A 24,705-nucleotide genomic window follows, 5' to 3' on the forward strand; every position below is an offset into this window, starting at 1 on the left:
GTGTAAATGTGTTTTTATATTAAATAAGTGCAGTCTTGTTCAGCAGTGTGTTTATTTTTCTGAAGTATGTTATTGCACTAGATTTAATGCGACCTATCACATAAGTAATTTTCACCCATTTATACCTGTATTATGTGTACAGTGAGTCTCGTTAATTTTTTTAATCAACTTACGAAACTTATCAAGAGTGTCGATTTTTTGAATACTATTTCTCTTTGTAATATGGAGAACAAAAATGAGTAAGAAATAGGGTGGAAAATATAATAATAAACTACCGAATTATAAACTAATAAACTATGGAAATTTTCGTTATCATACAAGACTTGGGTAACTGAACATGTCGAAATATAAAATTAGATAAAACTTCAATAGAAACCTCTAAAAGAGTCTTCAAATATATATATGCCTTTTCCATTTCCAACAAACTAAATAAACATATAAAGGTAACCAAGAAAGTTCTGTCGCTTTTTGTAAAGGTCTGTGTTCCATTGGCCCTCACACTGTAAGTTGAATGCGAATGGAGATAAGATGAAGGTCAGTTGTTGTTGGGGGTATATCCAACGTACTACCCCGTCCAGTTACACCGTGAACTTGCGTAAGAACAGAGTGAACATGGGACCTCCACAGAGCGTCATAAGGGTGTGTATGCTGTATAAATTCAAACTGGGGTCAAACGCCGCTGCAGGTGGAAAATATGCCAGGCCTTTGGTGAGGGTGTCGTGAGTACGTGTACAGTGCAGCGATGATTAAACAAGTTTAAGGGCGGTGACGAAACACTCAAAGGCGCACCACGTGCCTAGAAGACCGCAACACATGTACAAAATGAAGATCTTCAGGCAGCAATTAAGGCAAACAGTGGCCAGACATGTGAGAAACAGGGACTACAATTCAGTGTGAGTGGAGAAACCATTCGGCAGCATCTTCATCAACTTGGGAAGCACTACAAGTTGGATAGATGGGTCACACATGATTTGGCTCCGGGCCAAAAGGCAACGCGAGCAGACACCTGTGTTTCTTTGATGTCTTGTCTGAGGAAGGAGCCATTTCTGAACAGGGTGTTGACATATGAGAAGTGCGTCCTATATGAAGCTCCACGGCGCCATCATAATTGGTTAGCATCCCATGAACCGGTTCCAAAACAACCGAAACCAGCACTACACCAGAAGAAGGTGCTCCTGTGTGTTTTGTAGACTCTCGTAGGATCGTGCATCGGGAAATGGTACAGCTGGTCAGAGCATCATTGCAACAATTTACTGGCAACAGTTAAGCCGTGTTCAAGAAAAACTCAAAACTCACGAACGAGCACTTCTGAATCGCAAAAGGAGTCGTCCTGTTACAGGACAACGCTAAGTCCCACGTGGCTAGGATGACGTGGGACACATTCTACGCCTTGGATGGGAAACACTATTCATCCACAATACTCCCCGGACATTGCACCGTCCGATTATCACCTATTCCATTCCTTGGACAATCACCTTAGAGGACACCAGTTCAAATCTCTAGTAGAGATGTAAAATGCACTTGGTACCTTTTTCGCGGCCCACCAAGTTCTCCCGCGATGGAATCCATGGCCTTCCAGAACGTTGGTAGAAGGTCGTCGATGCTAATGGGGACTATTTTTGTTTTTCCAGGTACGTCTTAGGTGACATATCGATGTCCGAAGGTGGTGGGTGAGAAAACGACAGAACTGTCTTCGTTACCTTTATAATAGAATTAAATTTTGTTCAATAGTTTTAGTAAGAAGGTAGAAAATTGGATTGTTTTAGTCAGAAAATAGAAAATACAACAAAGCTGTTGGTTATTTCCAATTTTGAAAGAAGTTTGAGTTCGTAAGTGAAAATTTATACAAATTTTCTCTTTTGAACTAAAATAATTGCTCCAAGATCTAAGGGAATCTTTACTTGATATTAAAAATTCTAAAAATGGGAAAGGATGTTTTTAATCTATGTCTAAGGGTTCAAGTAAGAAAATTAAGTAAGCAACCGAACTCAGTCCTTAAATTGTACCCCTAATCTAAAGAATAGTATGATAAATGCAAACGAGTAATGAAATTAAGTGATAGAAATTATTCTGATTGGCTGAGAACATTTTCTTTTAATTAGGACAAATAAGAAATTGAAAATAATATAAAAACTTATCAGCAAAATTTCTCCAGGTTGTGTCGAAGATAGCTGATCATAATTGGAAATAGAATTGTATTTCTTAGATTATAGATATAACAGGAATGGACATCAAGCAAGAACATGAGAAATGTGTATATTCGTGCCAGAATCTTTCATATTACATCAAGACTTGGGTGGATCTAAAATCAATAGACATTTTGTGGTTGACAGTGAAACTTTCAAAACTTCATATTGTTTATTTGTAATACATTTTCAGATTACTGAACAGTTAAGTTGCAACTGGTGTACATTAAATTCTGCGGTTCGTTAAAACTGACATCTACTTCCTTTTCATGACCATAGTACATCATACCAAGTATTGGGAAGTGGTGTGAGACTCAATTTAGTATCTTGGAATGTTTTCTTTACTATATAGTTCTTCGTATACTGTATAATTGTATCGTGTAAAAAAACTTTTTAATATTTGAATCGGTCATTGTTAAATGGGGGGGGGGGTTATTTGAAACATAACATATCCCCTTTTAACAACGGACAATTTATTTAGTGGAGAGTCGCCATTTTATTTATACATTATTATTATGTATGTAAACACACGATAAAAATATTGTCCCCCATTATATCTGGATTATTTATTTAGAATGCAAGAAGAACTTTAGGACTTGATAAATTTGTGCATGCCAAAAGAACAAGTAACAGTTCACTCACTAGTTATTGCTAAATATTTAGTCATGGGACACAAGCAGTGAGCGAGGATAACTTATAAGTTTTTAATGGATAGTTTAGACATGTTTGTTCGGATAGCTGCGTATTTGGAAATGAAGGGCCGGACCTAGATTCGGATTTATTCTTCAAGAAGGTTGTTATTGGCAGCTTATTAAATATTTCTTCAGTATTAAGAATTCAGTTCGTTGCTCATGTCGATGGAAGGGAACATCAAAACTGCTTACTCATAAGAATTTCATCGCAAAATGTCAAATAAAAAAAAAAATAAAAAGAATTCTAAAAATAAATTTAAAGAAAAAAAGAAAACACGAGGAAATTACAGAACAGGTAAAAGCAATTTTTAATAGATATACAGCATTGCTACGTAATGTGTGTCTGTACAAAGCATAAATATTAAGGTTCTCTAGGCGTGTTGTGTGAAGGTTAATGCCCCCAACTCATGCATGGATGGCAACTTACCTACGATCATTCTGTTATGAACTAGAAGATGTCGAGGTTCAAGGCCAGTTCTGTAGTAGTACAATACTACACAGCAACCACACCGATTGAAGCCAGGTAGGTAGCTGTGCGTCATCATAGGTGATGATAGTTTAGTTAGCTTTACCGCATTTGCAGTTTGTTGCTTTGTGTAGTTTGTAGAGGAATGCTTGTATATAGAGATTGCTTTTATGTATATATAGCCACGGACTTAGTTTGCTAGATAGTACGTAGTTTACAGGTCAATTGGAAGCAACTAGTTGCTTTTGTTATTGTATATAAAGCACTAACAGCGACATCTAAACTACAGCGGCAAAACAGAAAAACTGGTTATGTTGCTGGTATCTTAATTGGTTAGAGCAACCGTCCTTCAAATAGAAGATCGAAATTCGTGTCCTTCAGTCGTGACCAGATTTTTCTGTGTAGCTATATTGACACTAAACAGTAGGTTGCTTGTTTATTCTAGAACGTAGAATTTCTTTCTTTTTAGTTTTCTTTATAAAATTAGTAAGGAAAATTATTTTTTAGTGAGTTTATTTCAGGTAATCATTTCTTTTCCATCATAGATCGGAGCTTACAGCTATAAAGCTTTAATATATGAAGCTTAAAGAAAAGTTAACTTTGTGCTTTCACACGTTTTGCACTTCTTTTTATGTTCATAAACCCAATGAGAATTAATTAACTGATAATATTATGCCTTGATTATATACCCATTTGAAACAGTACGCAAGTAATTTTGAAACCACTTCGGCCTCTAAGCTTGAAAATGAAGGCGGTTAGAGAGTACAAAATGTCAAAACTCATATAATTTTAAAATTCTACAAAATGTCGTAGGAAGTTTTACTAAAAATACTATATATAATATCTGAGCTTCCACATGATCATTGTGGTTGTTAGCACGCTTGCCTCTGGTGTGCGTGGTTGCGGATTGGTTTCTCCATGGGAATTCAACACTAGCATCAAGAAGACAGTGGTGGTGTTCCTTGGATTAAAAATAGTATATTTTGTGGGACAAAAGTAGATCTACTGATATTAAGTGTCTTGTGTTCAGACCATGTACGAGTATAACCTAGTAGAATTTGGTGCCATCCGACCGACCTGAGCTCGTAATGGACTATAGCGGCGTAGTTTATTAGGATTCGTAACAATCATCGAATCAACTGTTGACAACATAATTTTAGAACACAACTAATCAGCACCGTTAGTAGTAGTGTCAATATCTGTAGTTTCATTCTGGAAAAAATTCTTTCCCCTCAAATAACACTAGGTGTGGAAAAAGTTGTTACAAGATGCCACGTTCGAAGCTTCATCAGGACTAAAAGCTGATAGGTTTCAGTGCTAATCAGTATATTAATTTGTGATGAAAAATAACGAGAAAGATAAGTTAATGTTTTCAGTGCATAAAAGGTTAAAATATTAACTGTCGAAACCACTTCCATTGTGTGATAATTTTAACAATAAATTTCGCAACTTCTCGTGCCCTTTAAGCCTTTCTACATGTATCATGTACATGTAAAAATGATTGTAAACCTTATAATCAGTTCCCAAATTCAATTTTTTTTTTTTTTTTTTTTTTTTTTTTTTTTTTTTTTTTTTTTTTTTTAATCTTCCGACACAATTCATACTTCTTTGATTAAGAGTATGGAACTCATAAATAAATGTATTACTTAAGAATTCAATTACAAAGTTGTAAATATATTGCACTAAAGCTAATTTTGAATATGAAGTGTATGCAATTAAGATCAAAAATCATTTTGCATGTTTTTTTTTTCGAATATAAATATATTTGCACTAATGATTTGTGAATAAGGGGAATGTTGGTGAAAAATGCTAATGCATATCCTTTAACCTGCATGGTATGTTACGTTATTTATCCCACTAAGATGGAATTTTAATCAATTCTCGTAAGTATAGATATTTCGTTATTAATAGTTGCATTTGAATCAGATTTCTGTATTGATAGTAATTGGAGTACTATTTATTGTTAGGTGCCCACACGACTTATTAATTTCAAAACATTTATTAATTCGCGCTTGTTATTTTAATTTTTTAACGTTGAGTATGTGAGAAACGGTAGTGAGATAAATCTATTTATCTTCAAATTATCGTCATTAAATAATTTTGAAATGTGATATTTATTCATCTGTTAAACAACATTGTATACTAGTTAGCCCTCGAGCCTTCGTTCGCTGTACACTATAGGTTAAAAAGTGCCTAATTAAAAGTTCTACTCGTCTAGATTTAACTTTTTTTCTTTTAGTAGTTTGCTCACTACCTAACTTGCGGTTACACAAACATTAATGCTCAAATCTAAATATGATTACGGCTCTTGTTTTAATAATAAACAGAAAAGCATGTTCGTGTTCAGCATCATCAGTATTCATTTTGAAATAATTAAACTGAAAGAATAGTTTTAAGTCGCAATTCGTCAAAATACATTACTGTAGAAATACATAAATATTAATGCTCAAACTTAAATATGGTACGACCCTTGTCCTGTTTTCGAGTAATTACATTGAAACAATGCCGTTTCTAAATTGTACTTAAATAGTTTCAAATCTGCAAATTTCCTGTATTTATTAATCTATTAGCATCTGTCAAGCTGTGTAGGAAGTGACACCTATTAGCACGACTGTTAATTATTAGAAATTAGCGCTACGCATAAACTAAGACGTTTCTCTTTTATAATAAGGATTGTAATTTCATTTAGATTTGACAAGTCAGCACTACAACGTCGTACATATTCATATTCGCGCTAAGGTTCAACTTTAATATCCATTAAAATTCAGCAAGAAAAAGGCGTTACGATTCAACTCTCCAAAACTTTCAATGTACCACCAATTTGAAGGGTAACACAGTGGCTTATTATTGGCAAAGCGCTCACCACTTGTGTGAATAATTTGGGTTCGATCCAAAGTCATGTGTCCGTCAGGTATTCATATCGTGTTCTTGAGTTTTCTTGTAGGTATCTCAATTCATGTCACTACATTCATTTTACCAGGTCAGATTGCAAACTGGTTCACTAGATAGTACGGAGCCATAAGCAACAGAAAATTTCAGTATTTTTCAGTTAGAGCTCACTTCTTTTATATAATTAAATTGCCATATATAATGTAGATGTTACTCATGAACACGTTGGACACTAAGAGGATTACTTGTGTGCTGTATTAACATGTTACCTTATTTTATGTCCCTTCTGTTTATGAGAACTCCCAAAGCAAATTCTACTTGAACAACCCACTTGAAGATTTTACTTTTTAATGCGAACAACGTCTCTTGGTAGGTAATCTCTCTAAACTCGTGAAGGACAGAATACTTGAACACTTTATTCGAAGGTCATAGTATGAAAACCCGTTTTAGTATGAGATTGAAATATTATATTTTATCAGATTTCCTTTGTAAGTTACTGAGATTATAATAGGCAAAACTTCAATAATCTATATATATAAAAGAGAACGTACAATTCTTTGTCCGCTCATCACGCTAATACGGCTGAACCAATTTCTTTCATTTTTGGGGGGTTATTAGGATTTGGACCCTAGATGGTTTTTATCATATCACTTTAATTTTTAATTACCAGTGTCTTGAGATAATTGACCATTCAAGTGTCCATAACGTACAAATCCTTTGTTATTAGTTCATCATAGGTAAAAATAAACGTATTTATATGCAACCCGCATGACCGTGTCACTCGGCGGGTTAACATAAATGACAGGCGATATACAGCGGAAAATAGCTTGAATCTTCTGTTTAAAATTTTTTAATTGATTTGCTTATTTTTACAGACACTTTTACAATATGCCAGCACCGGGATGACCGCAGCGAAGCGGGGCGGGTTAACATAAATGACAGGCGATATAATGTTAAGATTTACTGCAATCTTCTATGGTTTTTATCATATCACTTGAAAGCGAAAAAGTAAAAATTATCTAAGTAACAAAGTTTATTGCGTTCCGGGGTGACCGCAGCGAAGCGGGGTGAACGCTGCTAGTACAATATAATTATTGATAAGTTTGTATTCATTTGCGGTACAAAGCGTTTATGCATTGGATATTCCAATGATATTATTTATTTATTTTTTTAAGGACTCAAGTTTGTTTGCTACACTTAAATCATTTTTGATTTTATACTCTACTAATGCAGTTTTCTAAAATGTTATACTAGTGTCAACTACGAAAGATCCAAGAATAGTACTTTTACAATTGTTAGTTTAAGATTGCACACTTGGTTAACAATGTAGGGACAAATCAATTTTTGAATTATTTTAGTCTAAAAGTGTAGTATGTAGCGCGAGCAGTTCGAAAAATTGTACAGGAACTAGTACACGTTCTACCTAAACCGTACCGTATCTATAACACGCGTTTTAAAACAGTAAGTTGAGTAACCGCCGGAAATCCTTTTCATAATCCACCTTATCTTCCTAAATCCGTTGTCGGATTTTCATATGGTTCGCTAACACGAGATTTTATATGTGTGATTTGTAAACTTGGAATATTTATATAGAACATACACTAGTTCCTGTATAAAACTACTTGCTTTTAAAAAGTACTTTCGAAACTTCCACCAGTTTTTTTTTTTTTCGTATTCAGTATTTTTTTTATTTTATTTTATTTTATTTTATTTTTTTTTTTTTTTTTTTTGATATAAATTATCACCTCCTGAAATTTGATAGTTGTATTTTTCCAGGTTATTAATATCGCATTATTTTGAGTGAATATATTTCAATACAAATACTGTAAATGATAAACTTACACTGCCGTCAGTAATGTTTGACTTTGTGATTGCAAACTACTGGTTGTTGTAATATGTTTATATGTTCAATTTGAAAAGCTCGACGTCTGAATGTGTATCATTATATATATAAATACATAAGATGTTCATACAGAAAACTTGAAATTCCGTTGTGATAGTGTGCTCAAATGGCTTTTGGAAATGACGCAATAATTTTGATTAGACTTTTTTAAAGATGTTGACTACCCTCCGACAAACCTTAGAAAGAAACGGCTAGTTGCTAATTTCAAAGATTTGCGCAGCATATATAAAGTGGCCTCACGAAGGCTGTTCTGTAAGTTCATGGATTGAAGTCATTCTGATTTACTTGAGAAGAATTGAGTTTCTTTTCCAAAATAACTGTTTTCACATTTCAATACACAATTTATAGCTCATAATTTTAATCCTGTTCGTGAGTATTTTCAAGATAACTTTTTTGTAGCCTGCATGTTCTCATTTCCGTTGAATCATTTCCTTGCAGGTTTCGAAATGATAAGCTTATGACATTTTGCTATACTAATATTCAACTGAACTACAAGTCACTAAACGATAACGGTTTTATGGTTTTATTTCTCAGTGGCTTCCTCGCTTTCACAATATTTTCATTATTCACGGATATTGATGGATGCCCACAATTTGGTTCAATTACTGTCCTTAAAAATGTTTTCATTACTTGATACCAGCCAGCTTCCTTAAAGCCTTTACCTTATATTCTTCTTGATTATCAGAAATAATGACTACTTTTGCATAATTTCACACAAAATTTGATTGCATTGGTTTGATAGTGGCATTCGTTCCTTCCCTAGCTTTACAGCTCCTCTCTCTCATATATATATATATATATATATATATATATATATATATATATATATATATATATATATATAATTTTTAAGGCATACTAGTGTGAGGCCAATCTTTACCCTCTAAACTCAGCTATAAGTACAGAAATTAGTGGTGTTGTTTAAATTAGAGGTGGCCAACCTTTTTAGGTTTGAGGACTACTATACACTTCAAAAGTCACTTGGCGTCTACGTATCTATTCATTAGCCTCAAAAGGTAATTATAAAATGGTAACAGTGATTCATGTAGATATTATAACAACACAAAATTCCACGAGCGACTTTTCCTGACTTGCCGACCGAGTAGACCGCGATTGATGCGTTGGCCACTCGTGTTTTAAATGTTAGTGTGATGTGAAACTATAAATCTAAACACAAGTATAAGGAGTAGTATTGACATGGTGCTCGTATTGAGAAATATACACTGAAAGCATTGAGCTTTCACAAGCAAAAGAAAAATAAAAGATAGATTATCAAGAACTAAGCTATGCACTTAACGCTAGTACACAAAAGATACTGTAAGAACTTAATTTGCCAGCACTAAACAATTTTAACAGTATCCAGGTCATACACTGTTACAATCTGATGGTGAGATTTATTTTAGCTATAAATAGTATTAAAGAAACAAGTATACAAAAGATTGAAGTAAAATTATTTTATATATAAATGGAAAGAAAGTGCTACATATAAATAAACTGACATAATGAAGACTATCATATCGAATCTTTACCATCCTAAGAAACACTTACAGTATTTATTTATTGTAATTTTATGCTACAATTTATGTTGCTATTTAGTGCATGATGATTGGCTTCCTTTGCATGTTGATTTTATTATCATTATTTAATAATGTACTAATAATTGTGGTAATAATATTCTAAAACCTATTTAAAAAGGATTATATATGTATAAAGTATGGTGCATGTACAATATAAAATTAATTTATCAAATTCCTTAAACTACCAGCAATCTTAACCATTACTATCAATAATTTAATCGTCATACATAATATTTAATAGTTGATTCAGTCATTAATTTAAATATAATAATTTCATTTTAAAGTAACATGACATGGTCATATGCATGTATACATGCACGCACATGTATGTTTATTCAAATTTAGTGTATCACGCTTGTCATTTTCTTACATTTAACTCTTAAAGGTACATAAAATAAATTCTTTACTTTTCTGTTTCATAAGTTGTTTCGGAATAAATTTCTTAAATTCTAAATTACTCCACTTTCATCAAATTCGTTGTTATAATGTTTCAATGAAAATGTTTTGCAAATATACTACAGCTATTAAGTTAATATGATGAATTAGGTCAAGTAGTTGAAGATGAAATCTTTTATATTAATTAGTATTTGCCATTATTCAAAGAAGTATTGTTCACACTTAAAAGTATTCATTTGTATTAAGTGCTTTTAGCTTCTATCTTGTAATAACAAAGTCTCAAGTTTTCTCTAATACGCGCTAGTTTTATGTAAATTACTTAATAATGTACAAAACTGGAAAACGTAAGCTGAAATAAAACAGCGTAAAATGAATATTTAACTTGTTACTTAAATAGCACGAATTGAATTGATAGTTCTACATTTTGAAAATATTTAATGTCTTTTGATTTTCACATTAAATATCTTTGAATTGCTTCGATTTGTAACTTAAATCTTGTAGTTAGAAAGTAATTTCCCCAACATTATATACACTTGAAAACAAGAGATTTCGTAGTATTGAGTGAAATCGGCAGTATTTCTCTGCTGTTTTTTTCTTTTTTTTTAAAAAAAAGTTGAAATGTCACAAAATTTGACATATTATTGACAATATAAATTTCTAGTAGATATAAATTGCTATAATCGAAATAATTATGCTTTTTTGAAGTATTGTTTTGGTGAGCAGTACGTCAGCAATTTCTTGTCATTACTGACATATAATTCATGAAAAGATGTACGAAAATACAACTATTTTATAAATGTACGTAATTCCAGAAGTAACATATTATTTGTCTAAAATGTTTACTTCCTGATATGAATTGCAAATAACCATATCTTCTAACTTTATTTTTCAGACCCATCTGTAGTTTTAGTAAGAACTCGTTACAAAAAATGAGTGACAAGTTTTACAGTTTACAACCTACTGGAGAAGTGTCATCAAGTGTAGCTCACTCTGTTAAAATAAAATAATAGGTAAGAAAGCATCTTGAACACCGGAGTTTTTCTTTTAAACAAAACTTATCAAAAAATAAGTTATAGTTCCAAATGCTGTTATGAACTTCTGCTGATGAGCTTCTACAAGCAACGTTTTTCGACGATATATATCTATACAAAGTGGCAAAGGGCAGAAGAGAGAACATGGCTGTGCTTCAACATTTTTGTATTATTACTATTATTTCAATATGGCACCATCACTCTTTTGTTTTAAAGAAAGTTATTGACTTAATCTATAGTGTCACATAAATAACACTGTTAATATGTGCTTGTATTCGTATGTACATACTGTTGCAATTAATTATTATTTCCATTATCAAATATATATATATATATATATATATATATATATATAAATATATTAAGTTATTTGTATGACAAGGGTAAAGTATGGATCTGATAAATAATGTGCAGGTATGTAAGTTAGTAAACTTAGAAGTCTCATATAACATGTCAAGTTCGTTTTGTATCCACAGTCGTAAGTCGTATCATACTCCATGTTGTGTGTTTGTATAGTATTATCATCACGTATGTTTGTATAAGCTAATAATGTTATTAATGAATGTACTATGCTCAAATTGATAACTTGAAAGCTTTAGTGTAATTGTGTAGAAAGTGAAGTATGATATTGTCTAACCATGTTTCTCAAAAATTTAGCAATTAGCTTCATAAAATTAAAATCCCAACCGTTTATACTTTTGTTTTAAATCAAACTGAAAGCTCGCTTCATACAGAATTCAGTGAAGGGATCATTTGTCACCCTCGAGGCTATGAAATATTCGAATCGTAGAAACTGACAGTATCAGTTACAGGAGAAATGAACACAGAAATAATAAAATGGAATAACGGGAAAACATTTTCTTTTGGTCGTATTTATGTCCTATTAAGAACCATTTCTCAGAATTAACATTTTAACATTGTCTATGTTCATACGTTCATTTCCAATTATATTTTCATTATAAAAGGTATTACATTTGTGCTTGAATGAAAGAGGCACACAGGAAAACTTTACTATTTCTTTCGAGTAATTTTTGTCAGATACATATAGTTCTGGAAAACATAAAGCTTTCAAAACAGTTTTCCTTGTACTTGGGTATGTAATTCTATTCGAATTCACTTTTAAATTTAACAGTCTTTTTCTGATCTAATTTTTATTTTCATAATGATTTGAAAATCAGATTTTATAGATAGGGAATTTATTTTCCAATCTCGTCTTACAAGTACATCTGATACATTATTAAAATAATGAATTTTTAAGCAGACTATCATGAATAGAAAACATCATGGAAATATGTGAAGTTTTGTTTCTCGTAAATAGTTTTGTAAAAGAAATATATACAAAATGTAATAATAAAATGTGCTGATTCAAATATGTATAAGGATTTTAGCAGGAGTCGCAGAGATATTTCTATAAGTCATGTAAAAATGTACTGAACTTATTATATGATCGTAGGTATTGAAAAAAAGTGATTTTAGACATGCCTGACTCCTTCCTTAAATCCTGCTAAAGTAATGCACGGAAACATATTCTTAAATATGTTATAGCAAGCATCGGTACAAACAGTTCTAAGTACTTTATAGAAATTTATTTAACTGTAATGCCAAACCTATACTATTCTAACTAACTCTATTACCTATAGAACCCGGAGGTTCAATGCTGCATTTACAAAAGTTCTCCATTGAATTCTGTCCTTAGCCAAGTGGATCAGTTCTAGTTTGCATTCCTGTTTCTGCGAGATCAATATTAATATTGTCCTCCCATCTGCGCCTAGGTCTTCCTAGTGGTCTTTTTCCGGTTGGGTTTTCAGTTAAAATTTTGAAAGAGTTTCTACTTGCATTCTTTCTGACTACATAATTTCCCACCTGAGCTTCGTACACTTAATGATCCTAACAATGTTAGGTAAACAATATAAATTATTCAGTTCCTCGTTAAGAAATTTCCGCCGTTCCCCGATCCCCTCCCTCTTGGGTCCGAATATTTGCCGTAGAGTTTGTTTTCAAATAAGTACTTTGAGTCTGCATTCTTCCCTCAAAGTAAACAACCCTGTTTCGCAACTGTATAGTACAACAGGCATAATTATGGCTCTATATATTTTAAGCTTGAAATTCTCCGACAGGATTCGCGAAGACGGAAGATTTTGAACTGAATAACAACACGAATTCTCTGCTTTGAGTCGACATTTAATTTCTTCGTGAATATGGTTTTGATCTGTTAATGATAATGTTGTAGTTATTTGAGAAAGTTTCACTTTGTCGAAAGTATTATTTGATATTTTAACGTGTCCATAATTTGCAAAATTACAGTCACGCAAATTTTCATGTATTTAATTTTCTCTGAATTTTCTTCAAACCCATGTCCCTAAAGGCATTTAATAAAACGTCTGCATTTTTCTTCTGTCGTCATATCATTTTCAGATTACATCAGCTTACCCGATTCAGGAAATACAAATAAATTGTCTGAAACGTTACTTCGTTACAGTGTTCAGACTAAGATCTATTTAATATTGAAAGAGGTGTCAATTATTTGGAGAAATTTGTTGGAAATTGTTATCCAATTATGGTGTGGATATAAATTTAATTTGCTTCTTTTCACACTTTATTTTTTGTATTGTTTCTGTATTTGTTTCTCAGTGTGTCATTTAATGAGTATGGCATAGTTGGTGTTCTATTTTTATGCGATTCAATATATTCAGTCCATTCACTCATATATATTTAAAATTAAAATAACGGTGAAACAAGTAACATGATATCATTTTCTAGACGGCATGTATTTAATACTTTTTCTTATCAGTCTTCTTTCCAATTAGGGTTCTATAATCATTTTTAGCGTATTCTGTACAACTCTGAAGTAGAACAACTCGTTAAACGAAAGCAGATATTTTAAAACTCTTTAAGACTGATTTTTCTGTAGCAGTTATAGAAGAAATTTGTATATTCCTAGTTTTGCAAAAATAATAATAATAATAATCAAATACAGAATTAGCTAATTATTTTTATAATTCTACTTCGAAGTCAGAATTTTAGTATTTATTTGAAGTCAAATTGTATCTTAATTCATATATGTATGATGTAGGTATTGCTAAATTGTGAGTTAAATCACCTCAAGAGGATAGGTTTTGTACTATTCTTAGGCTTGATGGGTTTATCATATGTCTTCAAATGTGTTATTTCCTGTGACTTCGTAATAATTGAAGAACTTCTGATTTATATTGTTAATAGTAATTCAGAAGTACTAATAATAAATTTCGAATTTTTTTTTTTTTTTTTTTTTTCGAAATGTTTATTGTACAATGAGTTACGACGTTTGTTTCGCAATACTACTTTATTTAACAGCAAAAGAGAAAATAGCGATATTAGAGATTCCCATCTTTATGTGAGATTTACATTTTATTTTTGTTATTAGGAAGTCTCTGGAAGTACGTATAACAATACTAAAACATGCGTGATCGAGTAAGAAATTCTGTTTATGTAAATCATGACTTCGAGTGAAAATAAATAGGTATAAATACTGGTTGAATACTTGGAGGTTTTTAGTTCGTTTCTGTCCAATTGAAATTATTTCAGCAGAAGAACAGTCCGGGTGTAATAACCAAAATATTTCTTTTTTAAATCTGTTTTATGAAAACATATCATTATTGTCCTAAACATGAGAACTCTGCCACTACTGGTAGATCACTTCCCATAAATTTAGATCCTCCATATACTGCAGTCCTTTGCAATCTCTTCGTTTTAACTCAAGTTTACTATTTTTATTACAGTCCGCACATTGCAGTGTCTTCTTTTTATTTTCATTTACATTTCTAACAAGACAGTTTCTTTAATAATTTCATAATTTCTTGTGCTTCAGTTGACTAACTGCGTATTTTTCAACTTAAGCTAATACTTTCTCGTTGGTTGTGTGTACAACTCCGCTATTTTTCCCATGTTTAAATTTCAGTTACCTTCAGTCGATTTTCATCCCTCGTGTTTTAATATCCGTATTTATTATAATACAATACTCAGCAGGAAGATTTGTTTAGTGATTATCAAATCATATATTCTTCGTGTTTAATCAAGAAAAAATGAAAGAATATATCCTATAGAAATATGTTTCAGTTTGCACAACGAAGGCCACTAATGAAGAGTTTATAATCTTAGTTAAATGTGTTCGGTGATGAGACTATAATCTCGAGTGTCAACTCTCAAGGATCCTTTTGGTAGCAATTCGAGGTAGGGGATAGTATGTAAGTTTGGGGGAAAGAAAAACCTTTGTATTTCATTTACTGGGTAGGAAAAAAATATTTAAGAGTACCTGTCCCTGTAATACTCCGAAGTAATGTAAATCGTAGGTATCACCCAGCATCATTAAAAAAAAAAAAAAAAAAAAAAGTTACGCTATTACCCAGTAGTGCCAATATATATTAGATAATTGAGTGTTAATTTATGATTGGCCTTAGTTTTCAGAACTAGTACAGCTAAATGCTTTTAAACTTAGGTTTGTTATAGAAAGAGTAACATTGATGTTGTGTATTTAAGAAATGGTAATGAATATACAGAGTGAGTACAAAAACAATCCTTGATTTCGAAAGGATATAACTGTAATATCGAAAGAACTATCCTGCTGTTTTTTTTTTTTTTTTTTTCTTTCTTTCTTCCATAAACTCAAAAAAGATTTGGTGATTTTTATTAGAATCACGAACACTCGATGTGCGCTCCTGGTACGCGGCAAACATTGAGCTCTAACCACACATCATGAAGAGTGTCCGGTGTGATGCAGTTGACAGCTGCACTGATGCATTCTTGAAGATCTTTGAGGGTTTTGGGTAGTAGAGGAACATAGATTTTGCCCTTCACAAACCTGTCCAAAGGTTGAAGTTGCACACGTTTGAGTTCAATGATCGTGGGGGGCCACTACACTGCTGATTGTAAATGCTGATTCTTGGGTCCAACTCGTCCTATTCATCGGTTTGGCAAATTGTCGTTCAGAAAGCTGCCTACAGATTGATGCCAGTGTGGAAGTGCTTCATCTTATTGTAGAATGTAATTATCTCCGTCTGCAACAAATTAAAGAATTAACCAGTTACATAGCATTCTTAAGTACCTTTCACCTATAATTATTTGTTCATCAAAGAAGAACAGATCGAACACTCGGCACTGTGGTATTCCACAATAAACTTTTACCTCCGGTGAGTCACATTCCATATTAAGAGTAACATGCAAATGCTCATTTGCCCAGATCCTAATATTATCCCTATACATTTTTCCACTCAAGTAGAAGGTTGCCTTGACACTGAAAATAATCTACCTCAAAAAGGTTTCCTTGTCCTCCATTAAAATATGGATAGTTTCGCAAACCTCACGTCACTTTACTCTGTCTTGTGGGTTTATCCTTTGGAGCAGTAGCAGTTGATATGGGTGAAACTTCAAACATTTGCGTAAATTCTTGCTAACGGTTGTTTGTGAGACATGTAACTGCCTGCTAGATTCCTTGTGCTGCATACAAAGGTTTCTTTCACACGATCCTTAGAGACGAACAGTCAGCCAGAATACCTTTTCCTTTTATTACAAATGCATCCTGTCTCAACAAATGTTTTATGCTTCTTCACAGTGGATTTGTAAGTTGATCAACATCAAACTTTGTTTAAATGCACATTGCACAGTCACAACACTGCTTGTTCTGGCAAGTTCTAGTATACGGCAACTTTTCTGTGAGGTAAACTCCATTTTTGAGATTACTGCCTCTAGCTGCCTAAGTCTAAACTTGCGATTCTGAAAAGGAAAAAAATATATATTTTAAGTTAACTGAACTTCCAACAAAATTCTTCAAACATATTATTGATATTACCTATAACGATTAATTATCTCGAAATCAGGACTGTTTTTGGTTCATCCTATATGATGCAATATTTAAGTAATTAATATTTTTCTTAGCAGAATATGTACTTACTTATTAAAATTAAAATAAGTCGTAAGAGTTTCAATAACTGTTTTAAGTACAAGTTACTTTAATTTTAATAAATAAGTACATACTCTGGTCAGAAAAATATTAATTATTGAGGTAATAGTTCCAGAGTCAAGATGTTAGATGTAATATTCTATTTTTATCCTGTGAATTTACAGCGAAATTATTAATGGAAAACATACTCAAAGTTTATTAGAAATCTTTAGTTTTAATTTGTATTTGAAATTGTGTACGTTAGAATGTAAACTCCTATCTATTTTATTACAAAATTAACAAGATTTTGAAACTGTTCGAAGTTCAGGTTTGCGTTATGATATAACTGAGCTTTATTTTAGAATTGCATATAATAATTGTAAATATGAATATTAAACGGAATTTGGCGGTATCTTGCGTAAACTAAATTGTTATCTTGTTGGCAAGTAAGGTTTCTCTAATAATGTTTTAAGTCACAGAAATTTTGTTGGGATAATAAGAGATAACTATTTTGTGCAAAATATGTTCAAGGGATGAATAGGATAGGTAACACTGACCGCACAGTTGATTTGACGTTGCATCCAAATATTGTAATAGAGCGCAGTGTGAACTTCTAGTTGGATATGTGAAGCTTAAGATATTGATGTACATTGATACTTGTAAAATAACTCAGAAGCCGTTTTCTACCATCTTCTATTGTCGCCATCCTATTCGCTTCAGTAAGTCTGAAACAAATGAACCAATTTGAATACAATTTTCTTCGACACAGTGAGAATGTGCTTCGCGGTAAGTTACCTGAAACTGTTCTTTTCAAATTGGTGCATTTGTTTTAAAGAATTTCACAAATACATAACATAGGACGGAAGAACACATGTCGTACATTCGCATGCTTAAAAGATCATTTCTTGAACTAATATACGTTCTAGGTATTATTGAAACTTAAGGTAAAAGATTGTACAGTGTATAAAAGAGTTAATGTAAATAGACTTCTTACACTTTTCAAATAAAAATTTGTAAATATAGAAGTTGTTGGTATGATACGGTGATATTAACAGCTGTAGGAAATAGTATATTTTGTAATATTTCCGACAATATTGTTATAAAGTGGATAGTGACTGCTAAATTTGTTCTACAATAGATGTAGGTGAATGTGTATATATCTAGAAAATCGTGGATCAAGTCATAGTAATGTGGTTTCTTGCTGTTAATATGGAAGAAAAAGACAATTAACTAGTCAGAACATTATTCAGCTCAAAAATCCACTAAATTTCCTTTAGTTTAAATCATATATATATTAGAGATATATACACGAATCGTATATATATCGGTTAATATTCGAAGATCTGTTACCATGTTTTTAACCCACCTACTTTATATCCATTGTACTTCGCGGACTTACTAATTCTATTTTGAGTTAGATGTTTGTTACTGTATAATTAAATGTACAGCTTCCATTGAAGAATAATAATTATAACACACTAGAGAGTATGCGTCTTGCTTCACAGGAGAAATTCACGTTTTATGTGTTTTATTAGGTAGAGAAATAGTATTTTCGTGCATGAAGATTTCCTTTCAATAATGGGCAGCCTATTTATCTGATGGTTTACTTCATACTGGAGGTGCGTGAAAGGGCAGAATAGCTGAAAAATTAGTTATAGAACTAAATCCGTATGGTATGATAGACTGCATGTTCATTTTTGTGACCAATTCTGTATAATGTCAAAATGTTGTCGGAAGTCGGTTTCTTCAGATCCAGTTGGAAACATCCTCGGATAAAAAACGATTCAGAGCTCCTTCCTGATAAGCGGTTAGTGTACGTGCCTTTGGCGTAGGAGACCCGGGTTCCATTTCCGGCGGGAGCTCATGTGGTTCGAATTCCATGTTAATCAGTAGATTCAGTCTCATATAGCCTCGCTGCTGAAAGGGACGTTAAACTCAAAATCAACTCAACTCAATAACGATTCATTGTAAGTTATGTGTCTTCCAAGTATTAGGATCCGGACAAAACTCGTCTGGGCGTGAAAAGATTCGTTCGTATCTTGGACAAATATTTGCTTGGATTGAACTTAAGCGGAACACATGTTAATCCGAGTCTTCATATGATTCAGACAGTTTGGTCGTATGTTGTCCATTGTAACCTTGGGAAAATTGAAGCTTTTAATAGCGCTGGAAGACTCGAATAATAGACTGCACGAAAAGTTTGCATTTGGGCAGTGCTTGTCTGAACATTTGTTCTTTTGGGGAACTCTCAGATTATTTGAAAGTAAGTTAAGTACTGACTTAAGCACGGGAAATCTGCTTGCAAGATAAGTGGCATTGCTTACAGATGACGATAAGAAGAGTAGAGTAACATGTGCATAATTGACTTCGATCTTCAGATCAGAGATATGGAAAACACTCGGGACAATGTCTTATCCTATATGATTCCATAATAATTTCCATTGCAGGGAGGATTACCAAAGAAAAACTACTATTGACAATTAATTATACATTTTTTTCACAGCCCAACACATGTCTGATTAATTTCCAATGTGGATAGTTCGAATAACAGCGATCTTGTAACTTCCCTATAAACGTTTTCTTTGTCATGCAAATTTATTTTTTCTTGTGCCAGGGAATGTTTTTAGACTGTCTTAACTAAATGGTATAAATTATGAGATAACAATTACGTTATCATGGAAACTAAAATAAAAATGAAAAAAAAAAAACTTTTTTTTTTTTTAATCTGATAGATTTAGATCTGCACATTTTGAAAATACTTGATACCTAAAAATAAAAGGTGAACAAAACAAGATACATAGTGTTGATTCATATTTATCCAAGAATGTTCACATGATATAATGTCTTAAAACTTCTAAGAACGTTAAATACAGTTAACCTTTCGAATCAGATTTTGATATTGCATACATATGAATCTTGCAGTTTTGTAAATGGTTTGTGTTGCGAAGATATGTGTTACTACTAGTAGAAGTATTCGTATCAAGAAATGCAGGTATATTTATGCTGTTCTAAACTTCGTCATGTATTCCTCTACTACATATTGAACTTTTGATATTACGATTGATCAATATAATTTAAAAAAAAAAAAAAAAAAAATGTTGGATTTGTGGTTTAGTAAATTACGTTAATGAGTTTCCAATGTTATCCGTAATAACACAAATTATCATCCGTAGCCAGAATATTAATGCAAAGAGATAGATGAAAATGTTATAGTTATTTTACGAGAGAAACATACGTGTATGCGTAGTTTGGATTATACGCAGGCATGTTCGAAAATATTTGTGTACTTCTTTCAGGAGGTTTTTCAGTTTCCTTTCTTCCAGAGCTCCTTTGTCGTTGTATGGTTAGCATACGCACAGGAGACCGGATTCAGTTTCCGTTGCTGTGGTTCAGATCCCATGTGAAACTATAGGTCGGTGTCTCATATAGCGTCGATCCTGAAAGTGGACAATGAACTCTAAATCAACCAACCATATGTTTCCTATCAAAAATCTTCGAAGTTTATACTTTGGTGAGTTACATTGACACGTTTCTGAATGTCGTATTTATATGTAACTATGGAAGTGTTTTATCGAGTCATTGTCATTGATAAAGAGAGCATTATGCTTTATTGTTTTCCAATGTATGCTTAATGATGTGCTCTGCTCTGTTGTAGCCATATATATATATATTTATATATATAATATGGCATTGTCGTTCTGTGCCTACTGGTACTAATTAAGTAATTTCTCACCTGAAATATATCCTATAGTTGAATTACTTCTGCAAATTGTTAGTATATAGCCGATGTGTAGGAGTTTGACGAGTAAAGTGCCGAAATAGAAAAATAATCGTGTGTATGGTAGCTCAGTTAACTTAAGTAACCGCTGTACAAGCGAAGATTGGAAATTTATATTATGTCTATTCTCTTTGCCAGTAATTATTCCTAATATACACTTCCTACTGACAAAATAAGGACTAAATAAAAATGTTAAGCACCCAGAAGAATTGATTGAAGTAAAATAAACTGAAAATATTGAAAGATCATGTGGACATATAGCAATGGTTACTACCAAACTAACAAGTACAGACATCCTGCTAGTCTCTTTTCAGTAAAATATGTAAAGCCATACAGCCGTTGTATGCTTTTTTCAGTCAGATCGTCCCACACGTGTAGGAACTGTCCCGAGAAATCTACAGGTTGGAATTGATGTCTAAGCAGATCCCACACATTTTCATCGGATATAGATCGAGTGATCTTGCTGGCCTCAAATTTTATTTCAGCATAACGCAGGCAGGCTAGGCATTGTGTAATTCCTGGAAGACTATCGCAAGCGGGATAACACATTCGGGCACGTATGAGTGGGTACCTCAAACACTATCGGAAGTAACCTTATACACAATGACGTTCCTCACCATGTCACTATGTATCCTCTCCTCTCTTTTCCCTGTGGCACTACAATATTCACACACTACAGTGGTCAGTGGTAATGCAAAAGCGAGATTCATTACTGAACATGAATCGATGTTACTAATCGGTTTATGCCTTTTAGTGGATACGACACCATGCTAAACACATCTCTGCTCCAATGTTAAAACGGCAACCTACACATAAGATTGTGGACCTGTAGTACGGCCGATGCGGAACCACGGTGCACTATGGTACGAAGTCGTGTTGAGAATCGTATTCCTTGTCCGGGTAGCAGAAGTTGTCTAGCGCACAGTACGTCTAATTGTTTCTTAGTATAAGTAAAAGTATTACTTTCTTTCCAGACTAAAGGCATACGTCCCCGTAATCTCAGTAGTTTTTCAAAATAACATTTTTCATTGGTTAACTTTTCTTACGTAATAAAAATGTCTTCTTACAGCATGCTATTTAAAGATGATTTGGAACAGGCTACAGGAAAAAATCAAAATTAAAACTTACTGAAAGCTAATATTTTACATAATATTGAATTTAATTATTAAAAATATTATACTTTAACAAAAAGATTTAAATTACATTACCATCAGGCAGTTCATGGTTATATAATGAAAAATTAGCACAAAATAGGTTATATGAGGTCTTGCTTGCAGTATCTTCACTCGTTGCAAGCATGTTGATTATCGAATAACGGAAAACTATAATCATAGCTTTATGGCAGCTTGTCTTTCTTTAAATTAAACGAGTATTTAAGTCACATTTAAAAAGTTTAATTAGTAGGCAAACTACCATAAAAGAAGCGTGCTCCTATACCATCAGATAGCTATCATGAAGTATGATTGTAGGCAGTAATATAGTAAGTGGAAATAGTTAATTTACGTACCTCGTATACGCTCTGTGAGAGCACCGCGACTTAACAAATTATCCGTTGATCTTAACAAGCTCGACTTTCTTGATACGTGACCTGAAAAATCACAAGTAACACTTATTTCGACACCGAAAACTCAAGCTGTGGGTAATGGAACGTATTGTTCAAAGAACTATTTTTTTCTCTTTTGTTTTATAACAGTTGACATGTTCATGCTTACGCGATAGAAAAATCAAATAGCCTCAAAACTTCAAATAAGAACAGTGCTCGATAAAACAAGAGAAAATAACGCATTTTATTCAGTGATATTCATCATGTGGAAAAATGTTAGTATGTTAAAAATAATAGTATTCTGATTATAACAAAAAGAAAAAAAAACGAATGTTACGTTAAAATGATGCATTACCGTATTGTAACTTCTAATTTTTCATGACATAAAAGAAAATTTGAATTAGTGTGATTTTGTGTAGTGTCGTTAACAAAAGGATGTTTTCTAAAACAGAAGTCAGAAAATAACTAAAAGTAAAACTGTATTTTATATACTCTAGGAATATTAAAGTAGAATGCTAATAAAATTTGGTCGTGATGTGTATGTGTGTGTATTTTGTATGAATGAACATACATTGGAAATGAAAATGCATTTGTGTTTGTTTTGGTTGTATATAATAAAGATTCTTTTGTATGTTGTTTGCGAATGTACATTTTTCATATACATATATATTTTTTTTTCGTTATTGTATTTCCCATGTGGTATGCATAGATATAAATGTTGTTCGATCTAGCCAATATTACAAAGAGTTTGTATGTGGAACTATGGAATCTGTGATAATAGGTAAACCAGTAATAAAATAAAAAAATATTTCACTATATAAGAAAATCTAATTTCATTATTTATATACAACGAAACCTATATTTGACGAAATTGTACAGTACTATATTATATTTCCGTTGTGTACTTATTTACAAGCTTAAATAACTCTATCATCAGACTTAATTAAAAAGTTGTCAAAACATAAAAGCGTACACTGAAGTCCCTGCTTGCAAGCGGTCCAGCCCAGGTTAAAATGTACATTTTTGTTAGTGACCACGGAATATAAATGAATTACATTTTATCGGGTTTGAATACAAAACCTCGAGGCCCACGATCTCAGTTGGCCAAAACTTCGCAAGCTAAAATCTTACCTGAGCAGAACTTGAGAAGACAAAATTCGCCTTAGTAATTTCTTCAGTGTAGAATGTTCAAAATACCGCTGAATGTATTGTATATAGCAGTATATTATATAGGGTATACCAAAACGAACTTTACAACTTTGAAAATTCATATCGATTTATTCGTTTATTTTACAGACATGTTTTTTATGTGATTTTGTAGCAAAAAACGTCAATTTTTGTCTCATGTAGTACATTAGTTCAGAAACAAGTCACCGCAAGCGCTAGCGGCAGTTACAGGAAAGATGGCTGCCTTTACTGGTCCCGAACGTGGTAGTTGGTTTGAAGAAACCAAGTCCGCGACAACTGTGCAATGAAATTTTCACACAAAGTATGGTAAAGATCCTCCCAATAGGCCTATTATTTATCAGTGGCATAAGTATTTTATTGAAACTGGATGTTCGGTAAGACACCACACATCTTCGGGTCGTCCCCGTACGTCTGAAGACGTTGTAGAGCAAGTGAGACTTCAGATGGGATGTGTGTCGCATCACCAATGGAAGCCATATTGAACCTCTCTAGGTATAAGGTTTAAAAAAAAAAATGTGTTTTGCTAAAGCTAAATAAATAAATCAATACGTGTTTTCAAAGTTGTGAAATCCCTTTTGATACACCCTCCCTCCCTCTCTCTCTCTCTCTCTCTCTCTCTCTCTCTATATATATATATATATATATATATATATATATATATATAAAATTAACAATTACTGTTAAACCTCCATTGATAGACACGACTTAATAACACTTCCGTAATAGGGTAAAGCGAAGAGGGGGGGAATCCTGAAGCAACGAAACTTGCTCTTCAAGCAGTTACATCACTTAATTAAAAAAAAAAAAAAAATCTGAGAGAGGTGTGCAAGTTGCATAATGTAAAATTTGCAATATTAGCTTGTCACATAAATGCTTTTATAAAGGTAACCAAGAGAATTCTGTCGCTTTTTCACCTACCACATTCGAACATCGATATGTTGCCTAAGACGTACCTGGAAAATCAGAAATAGCCCCATCGGCATCGACGACCTTCTGACTACGTTCTGGAAGGCCATGGATTCCACCGTGGTAGAACTTGGTGGGCCGTGAAGCGAAGAAGGTATGGCTCCAGAAATGACTCCTTGCTCAGACGAAATCAAAGAAACACATGTGTCTGCTCGCATTGCCTTCTGCCCCGGAGA

At 32.7% G+C, this 24,705-nt stretch overlaps 1 protein-coding gene across 4 annotated transcripts in view; it reads left to right on the forward strand.

The window, feature by feature from the left end:
• Positions 1-23,010, forward strand: part of PIP5K59B (Phosphatidylinositol 4-phosphate 5-kinase 59B) — a 296,829-nt gene extending 273,819 nt beyond the window's left edge. For 2 of the 4 annotated variants that reach the window (XR_014128028.1, XR_014128029.1), the window contains 2 exons: positions 3,254-3,401; positions 11,002-23,010. Coding sequence is in view for 2 of the 4 variants with exons in the window: in XM_081736326.1 (XP_081592452.1) it covers positions 11,002-11,013 (12 nt within the window). In the remaining 2 variants the exon portion in view is untranslated. The remainder of the gene's footprint in view (positions 1-3,253; positions 3,402-11,001) is intronic. The other 2 variants (XM_081736326.1, XM_081736327.1) reach the window with 1 other exon arrangement.
• Positions 23,011-24,705: the final 1,695 nt, after the last annotated feature.

Source organism: Thermobia domestica, chromosome 13, assembly GCF_964235325.1.
Source record: "Thermobia domestica chromosome 13, izTheDome1.hap1.1, whole genome shotgun sequence".
Taxonomy (NCBI): domain Eukaryota; kingdom Metazoa; phylum Arthropoda; class Insecta; order Zygentoma; family Lepismatidae; genus Thermobia; species Thermobia domestica.